The following is a 9,067-nucleotide window of genomic DNA, read 5'->3' as shown; positions in this document are numbered from 1 at the left end:
TATCATTAGTTTTAGGGTTTTAGTTTATTGGTTTATTTTAGACCTGCCTCTGGTGTTACTTAGATCAGGCGTCTCAAGTGACACATTTTTTTTAAATTGGAGAAAAGCAACTGTTTAGTCCGGATGGGTGATATTATATTATAGTAGAATTATATCACAATATTCCATAAATGTATCGCAATAATGTTATTGGTGACCATATTTAATAAAATGCCAAAATAAAAGTGTTTGTTTCAGGATGCAAAATGATTATCAAAATAAATTTTAAAAAAACACATAAATCATAACTTGGGTGTACCCGACTTTCGCCCTATGTCAGCTGGAATTTTAGAGCATCTTATGTTATTAGTCCATTATGTTTATACCAGATGGAGGGTTAAAGAGAAAATGTGCTAATCATAAAAAAAAACGACATTTATGAAGATCAGCTTTGGTCATTGGGTTTAGTCAACCTCTAATCATCATTACTGATTTACTTGAAAACATAATACATTTCTTTTGTGGTTTGTTTCAGAAAAATACGTTTGCTATTTGACTGTTATTTATTGTGCAAACGATTCATATACCTGTAGCGAATATCCAATTAAATCAGAACATATGTGTTAGTCATCTTACATCTCACAGTGCCTTAAACAGAATACAAAAACTAAAAATCTTTGAGAGACAGGGGAATATATTTCTCTAGTTTTTTCTCAGTGTGCAGAATGTGGCCGTACAATTTTGACAGCTGTGTTTTTGTTACGTCACGCGCATGCGCTGTGAGTTTCACGTCGCCATGGCTGACAGAGGCTGGCCAGACTGTGCGAAGAGTTTGAAAGGTGTTGTGCTGGACTTGTGCGGCGTCTTATATGACAGCGGGGAGGGCGACGGCGTGGCTATACCCGGCTCCATTGAAGCCGTGCAAAGGTGAGTGAATAAACGTTGTTGGAGCATTTTAACAGGTTGCATGTTGGACCCCGTGGGTGTGTGGAGCAAAGTACGTTCACTTGGTTATTCACTACTGAAGCGTCTTTTTTTACATGTTTAGAAAAAACAAACTCTTTATATTTAAAGTTTGATAATACAGATATTTGAAGATACGGAAATATTCTTGGCAGTGGTTTGCTCACAGTGACTTTGTGCTGTATTTAAGCCTCCGACCGCTAGTTGGCAGTAGGCTCCGCCACCCTCCTCCCACTCCTCTAGTAGTTCCGTTAGGGCGGGGCGATATGGACATAAACAACGCGCTCAAGATTAAACATTTTTAAATAAATCGATAATTATCTTTAAAAAATGTGATATAGTTACAGATTCCAAAACATATTACAACATATTTACAACAAACAACTGTTAAGCCAAAAACATTTGATATGCTTGAGGCAAAATCATTCAAATTAATGTGTTATGTCTCAAAATGATATTGATATGTATATTAAAAACTTTATTATATTCATTTATATTTATATGTATAATATATATGTTAATTATTTAATGCCACCCCTTAAGGTTCAAGGTTCAAGGTTTTTATTTGCCATTTGTGCTTAAACAGACAGTCCAGGCACATTGGAAATCTTGTGCGGGTTCTACGAGTCAGTAGTACGAAACATAAACACACTTAAGGATAAATATAAATATAAAAGTATAAAAGTAATAATAAAAAAAATGTCGAAGATGTGGGGAAATAAAAATAAAGAAATATACAGTTATACAGCAAAAATATACAGTTATACAGCAGTTATACAGTTAAGTACAGTATATCACAAAATATATAATGTATATGTATCATATCAAAGGATTCTTTGCCCTAATGACAAATATCAGTTTTCATAACAGTTAATATGTCAGTTTCTCTGTGCTGCCATAAGCTGTGATCTATTCTCTCTTCTCATAAAGGCTCAAGACGTCCGATCTGCAGCTTCGCTTCTGCACCAACGAGACCCAGGCCACCAGAGAGAAGTTTGTGGCCAAGCTGCAGAGGCTGGGCTTTGACATTTCTGTGTCTGAGGTATTCTCTCCTTCTCCTGCAGCAGTAGCTGTGCTTAAGCAGAGAGGTTTGCGGCCTCACCTGCTGGTTTATGATGGTAAGGAATGTCTCATTAGTCAAAATTCCCGACACTATTAAGACAGTACCTCAGGGTTTTTAGCCTGCACTTTAGTGGGTGTAAAAATATACAGCTGGATTTCAGGGCAGATGTGATTATGTCATTATTATTATTTCTTTCACTATATTGGAAATACTGAGAAAATGGTCCAATAACAGGTTTATGTTACAACAAATAGAACACATTCACACAGATACACATTCTTTGTTTTATCATTTTGCCTTACTGACTTGCCTGTATTTCTCAACTTATTTATTTAAAATTGTCTTTATACAGCACCATAAACATACAAATTAAACAGTATGGCATAATGTTAAAGATAAATCTAACTTATTACATTAATAAAATGGAAAATAATGTAATGTAAAATAAATAAGAATTTACACATTTCATTCACTGCAAACACTGTAGCATCACATTTGTTCCATAGCAATTTGGGAAGGTAAAGCCTTTTAAGTCTGTATAAGACATGACCCAGAAATGTACATGTAATGTATGTAATGCATGTAAAAGGAAAAGGTTGACAATACTTCTACAGAGACCTTCTCTGACTTCACTGTGAAACTGGATGTTGGAATTGTTTTTTTATGTCGGGGTGAGCATATAAATGACTAAATCACACCTACATGACAGGTAGGGTGGATTGCTCAAAACTGTGAAACTCCTTCAACCTGTTCAACTTGTCCACCTTCTGTGTGTTTACTCTGCAGGAGTTCTCCCTGAGTTTGACAGTGTTGACCAGACCAACCCAAACTGTGTGGTCATCGGAGATGCAGCTGAAAACTTCTCCTACCAGAACTTGAATGAGGCATTCAGGGTCCTAATGGGCCTGGAGAAGCCAGTGCTGTTCTCTCTGGGCAGAGGGTAAAGAAATATTTGTCCTTGGTATATCACTTATTCCAAGTAATACAATGTAGGATGTGCTCTCGGCATCTCCAATAATGTGTCACTTATATAAGCCATTGTTTAAATCACTTGATTAAATGAATGGTTCCACCTGGTTATCTTTGGGGGTGAAATGCCATAAAATAGAATGTTGTTTAGTTCTTTTTGTGGCACGGACCTGAAACCAGAAGTTGCGTAGTAATAATCTTGGAGACATTTATTTGAAGGTTGAAATCCTACATTGTGTCCCTTTAACTGTACAGTGTCTTATAACTGGTCAGATTATCTGTGCTGTTTTCATACCTTTTGTAGGAGATACTACAAGGAGACAGATGGTTTAAAACTAGATGTTGGGGTTTACATGAAGGCTCTGGAGGTACAGTGCTGTAGGTGCATATTGTGCATTGACATGTTCAATAAGAAGAAATAACAGCAGTTGTTTCTGTACTTGTGAAGAACGCTGCCTAATCCAAGATATCTTTTCATCCTCTCCAGTATGCCTGTGATTTAGAGGCTGAAGTCATTGGAAAGCCTTCCCCCATGTTCTTCCAGAGTGTTCTCAGTGACATGGGCCTCCAGCCTTGCGAGGTATGTGGAAGAAGCTGTTACTATTCAGTTACAAACTCAGTTGGGCCTCAATTTCAAACCCAAACATTTCCTGCAGCCAGTAAGCAGCAGGTGAGGACACATTTTTAAAAAGTACATTCAAAATATAATAAAACAATTATTTTTGGTCATACCTGTCCTTCACACACCCCAAAGTGCACAAAAAAGTGCATAGTATTAGCTGTAACTATTTTAAATAAAAAAAATAAACGTGTTTGTTATCTAAGGTACATCGCAAAGTGCATGAAATAAAAAAGGTGCACAATATTACAACATTTGTTTCTCTTTGAAATAAGGTCAAAATATGTCATATATGACCCACAAACATCTCACAGTACCTTTAACAGAATACAGAAACTAGACAACAGAAAACTATCAGTGCTATCAAACCTGGCTGACTACTGTAGGTCGTATGTAAGTGAGAATATTTGAGGGACAGTGAAAAGTGTTTCTCTAGATTTTTCTCAGTATTTCTGTTGGAATCCACAGGCTGGGCCACTATGAAGTTGGCTATGGGCCGAATGTGGCCCATGGGCCTCCATTTGAATAGGCAGGATATGTTTCGAGTACCAATGAACGCTCTTACTTCAGTTTTGTAGCGTAAAGTGCTGAGTATGTAACAGTTTTTTTGTGACAGAAGTTACACACTGGCACTTAAACCCTTCGACGGGCAGTGGAACAGCAACACAGTGAAGTGAGTAAAAGTGTAGGTAAATAATCTGCATGTGATACAAACACCACAACATATTAAAAAAATATGGATAAATATTAACAAAAGAAAAAATATAAACGAGCAAATTTAAAAGTGTGAATTGCACCTATGAGATATTACACAGTAAAAGTATGTGAAAGAACAGGGGAAGTAGGTACAAATCTATTGATGCATCAGCCTCTCCTCACGTCAGAAGTCAGATTCCTATCACAGAGCAAACAACTAGGCTCTAGTTAGAAAACTCAGTTTATTGACGACGCTCCTCTTTTGAATCAGGAGCTTGTAGGAGCTTGTTGGAACTCAGACTTTCTCCTGAACCCTACTCCCCTTCTTGTTTGCATACTGACCTGTGGATCATTCACTACAGTGGAAAAAGAAAACCTGGTGAGAGGGGAGAATGGCTGAGCAGTTTGAAAAAAAGAAACTTGAGTAGAAGGTTACGGCACACTGAAATCTTATCTGTCGGGTGCTGATGAACCTCAGGAAAAGGGCACGACTTACTAAGAAGTAGAGCTGCAACTAACGATTATTTTCGTAATAGATTAATCTGTCGATTATTTAATCGATTAATCGTTTGGTGTTCAGAATATCAGAAAACCTTAAAAAATGTTGATTGGTGTTCGTCAAACCTGGAAATGATGATGTTCTCAAATGTCTTGTTTTGTCCACAAACCAAAATCATTGACTTTTAATGATTTCTTTGTTATCCAGAGCAAAGAAATGAAGAAAATACTTACATTTAAGAAGCTTAAACAATCGGAATTCTTGTTTTAATCATGAAAAAAGCTTCAAACCGATTATTCGATTATCAGAATCGTTGTCGTTTAATTTAGTAATTGATTAATAATCGATTCATCGATTAATAATTGATTCATCGATTCATCGTTTCAGCTCTACTAAGAAGAGGGCATCACTAATGCCACTAAAGGCAATAAAAAAGTGCTTTTTAACGGGGTTTTAAACATTGCAGGAATCACAAAGGTCAAATTAACTTTCCATCCCAACATTCACTTCAGGTTAATGGCCAGGCTAAACCCCCAAAAAAGTATATCTTTGAGTATTATTCCGTAAGATATTTTGATATATTATATCTTTATACATCAACATTGCATATATTTTCACAACTTTTTCAGCTAAAAGACTTTCCTGACAGAAGAGATGTTCAAGATCAAGATGGGTTATTGTTTTATCTGATGAATGTTGTTTGAGTAATCTGTATTTCAATCAGGTTTCCTGACAGTGATACTGGGAATTTCTCGTAGACGGACACAATTAATTTGAAGGTTATTTTGCAAGAATGTATACTAAACTTAAAAAACATAGACCTAGATGGGGAGAGTTTTATTGAGGCAGAAGGCTGAAATGAGACATTCATCTTAAATAGAATTTGTAACTGTTATGGAGGTCGCGTTTGTCATGTGTTCTGTTCAGTATTTTGCAGGTGGTTATTGTTTTTGTCTGCTTTCCTATTATATATAAACTATGCTCACATAAGTGTACAATTAGGCTTAATTCAGTGCTCATGTTACTTTTTTTTTAACTCCTGCAGACTTTAATGATTGGGGACGATTTGGTGAACGATGTCGGTGGAGCCCAGCACTGTCGTATGAAAGGCGTACAAGTCCGGACTGGCAAATACAGGTCAGTGATGGAGTGACATAGTGAACTTAAGTTTCCTTGACACAGTACAAACCTAAACATGACTCTTTATTGGCTGCTGCTGGTGTTCATTCAAACTGGCCTTTAAATTGTTTTCTAGATTCACTTGTTCACAGCTTCATGATTTATGCACTAAAATAAAGAAATGCATCAATTCAAATTTGAATTTGTGTGCTTTAAAAAAAGAAAAAGCACATGTGAAGCAATCAAAAGAAGGAATAGTTTTAAATTAGTTTTACAGTGCCCGATTTTTTGAATATAGTGTTGAATGAGGCTGGTGTAATCATGTTCAGCAAAATAAATCTGTTCATCTTATTGTCACAAGAGGGCGCCCTTACACCAGCGCTGTAAGATAAACCTTCCTCTGTAACATGAGGCTTCCTGTGAACCAACCACCTCATTCTTGTCCTCCACATTTGTTTATTTGATTGAGAATATGTCAAAAATGTCTTTATTCACTCCACATGTCCAATGCTCACAACTTCTTTTGTCACCAATGGATTTATGATTCCAAATCTAGAGATTAACAGTGGCGCCTTCCTCATGCCGTAACTGTAATTACAAAAACATATGGCTGATCATTTTAGAAGATGGACTGTATGTATGTAGTAGTTATGGCATGGCAAAAACAGAAACATGAAGGGAAGTGGGAGGGGGGGGACGCTGTAACAGAGCTGCACATTACATCATCTTTTCATGTATGTTCAGAGTCGTAGTTTAAAAGGTGTTTTTTTTCCTTGTGGAATGTGACCCCACCCTTAGTTTAATATGTGCACTTATGTGTAATATTTAAAGAAACTAGAGTGGAAAACTGAAACCTGTTATTAGTTTACATTTTAGTTCTGGTCTTCATTTTAAACACATCACCCCTTAATGTGAAGCACTAGTAGAGCAACTATTAAGATTCGTTACCTAAAGGCCCGGTGTGTACACTTTAGGTGAAATGATATTTATTTGGCAGAAATTGAAAATAAAATACATTTTCTCATTTTTTATGTGTGTAAAATCACCTGATTGTATGAATTGTTCATTTTCATTACCTCAGAATGAGCCGCCATTTTGGATCACCATATTTTTACAATAGCCCATAATGGACAAACTAAACATTTTATCAGTTTTGATTTTACTTCTCAAATAGTGGGGCGGGCCCCCCTGGAGGGGCGCATTGAGGGGCCGGGGGTGGGGGCGTGAGAGGCAGGGCAGGACAACTCATACAGTGGTTTATATAGATAAATAAATAAAAATTATCAGGTTTTCAAATTTCAGTTCGGGGGGGCGTGAAAACATTTCTTTCCTTTGGGGGGCGGCATGACAGAAAATAATAGAGAACCACTGCAATAAATGAAGGCTACATAGGTTCTTTCAATGTTCTTGGAAGGGAAGGGTGAGGTGAGGCTGCAACATTACCAATAAACTTAACCCTTTAAGCGAACTTCACATTACGCAACGGTTTGTGCTTCTGAAAAATTCCAACGGTTTCTGAAAGCTGAGAAGTTGCACGTCAAAGCCAACATGTGGTTATTACTGTAGTTTCACTCACACTGTTGCAGGAAGTCGGTGAATCAGCGTCTTTGTCATCAGAGAGAAGAGAGTTGGAAAAATGCCCGTACATAAGTTTCCATTTTTTGGCCTGTTTTTGGACATTGAGACAAAACCTTGAACAAATGTTATTTCAAGTATGTTAAACATTGTTCAAATTTCAAATTTAACACAAAATCTGGTGTCCGTGTGCAACTACAGTGTTAATAAATAAAACCTTTTGGTTTTATTCATTGTTAACATGCAGTAAATTGTAAATAACCCTTTTATGGTTAAAATAAGCAAAAAAAAAAGTCTGAGGCTCTTCTTTTTTTTTTTGAGGCTTAGGTGTTAAAGAGTTATCTTAATGGTTTCAATACCACCACAATCACGTCATGTTTTAGTGACATTTTTGTTTGCAGTGGTGCACAGTCAATTGTAAACTGCTAAACTAGTGCTGTTTTGCTATTTTAGCTCACATAATGTAGTGCATTAAATCACATTTTCTGATGTTCTATGTGTTACTAATACACAAGTGATAAGAAGTATAAATGAAGTTGTATACATTGAATATACTACCGTTTAAGTTCATATTCTTTTTTTAATGGTGCTTAATGGATCAAAATAGCCGCTTTTTGTCATTTTCCATTTTCCATTCAGAAGTGTGATGACTTCTAAGAGCAATATTAGGACAGAGACACGATTGATTGTGTCCGACTATCGCTGTCGGCTCAGTTTGGCCTTAGAACTCTGATTAGTCTGCAGAGTCTCGTACTTGCTGACCTGCTCCACTGCTGCGCATTGGCATGCAGGTTTTTAGTCACGTGACGCGAGAACGCTGAGTAATCTGCTTGAGCATCAGTTAGCTATAATCCTGTGCTAAGGGCACAGTCACACACTGTACAACCTGTTTGAATGAACATGTGTGCGTTTGTTTTACTCACCAGTGTTTTTGTGTGTTACTGTCACGTCCATGCACGCTTATGAGCCATTGTTTGCATAGAAGGCTGAGTGTTGTTTGTGTATTTGTTGCTGAATCCATGCGGTTTATGTGACTTCCTTTCCCAGCAGTTCACTTCTGCCTCCAGTGTGCTGACACATTGACCTGAACGCTGGATAAATTAGATAAAAGGATATCACTGGTTTGTTTGTTTGAATGAGAGCGAATTGGTGAGAGTAGTGGGCCACAGAAGAGCACATTTGGAATCAGTGTTAAGTTACATGGCGTGCTGTGTTTGTGCTGTGGTGGTCCAGATTTATGGACTGTGACGTCCATGGGGTTTGAATTGTGAAAACACATGATAATAAAGCAGGGGTTATTTATTTATAGTGTCAAATTCATTTGTTATTGCATCATGTTTGTGTGTGAGCAGTGAAAGAAGACATTTTGTGTGAATAGATTTATTCCTCTAATCATCAGCCAGTTACAGGAAGTGCAAGTACACAGAAGTGTGTCAAATTAAAAGTTGTGGCTCTGTCATTTCCTTGATAAACACAGACACCTCGTAATGTCCAAGATCCTTCACCAGACTGGCAGTGTGCACATTCTGTGAGAGCGAAAAAGGCAAAAAAGCAAAATAAAAACAGTGACATTATAGCAGTGTTT

At 37.0% G+C, this 9,067-nt stretch overlaps 1 protein-coding gene across 2 annotated transcripts in view; it reads left to right on the top strand.

The window, feature by feature from the left end:
• Window positions 1-9,067, top strand: part of lhpp (phospholysine phosphohistidine inorganic pyrophosphate phosphatase) — a 52,897-nt gene that overhangs the window by 91 nt on the left and 43,739 nt on the right. Inside the window, exons 1-6 of one of the 2 annotated variants that reach the window (XM_058620632.1) lie at window positions 1-906; window positions 1,873-2,060; window positions 2,792-2,945; window positions 3,279-3,342; window positions 3,462-3,554; window positions 5,834-5,925. The exon at window positions 1-906 is cut by the window's left edge and continues 91 nt beyond it. In XM_058620632.1, the coding sequence (XP_058476615.1) occupies window positions 752-906; window positions 1,873-2,060; window positions 2,792-2,945; window positions 3,279-3,342; window positions 3,462-3,554; window positions 5,834-5,925 (746 nt within the window). In that variant the 5' untranslated portion in view covers window positions 1-751. The remainder of the gene's footprint in view (window positions 907-1,872; window positions 2,061-2,791; window positions 2,946-3,278; window positions 3,343-3,461; window positions 3,555-5,833; window positions 5,926-9,067) is intronic. The other variant, XM_058620631.1, reaches the window with a different exon arrangement.

This window comes from Solea solea, chromosome 21 (assembly GCF_958295425.1).
Source record: "Solea solea chromosome 21, fSolSol10.1, whole genome shotgun sequence".
NCBI lineage: Eukaryota > Metazoa > Chordata > Actinopteri > Pleuronectiformes > Soleidae > Solea > Solea solea.
This window is presented reverse-complemented; position numbering and strand designations above follow the sequence as displayed.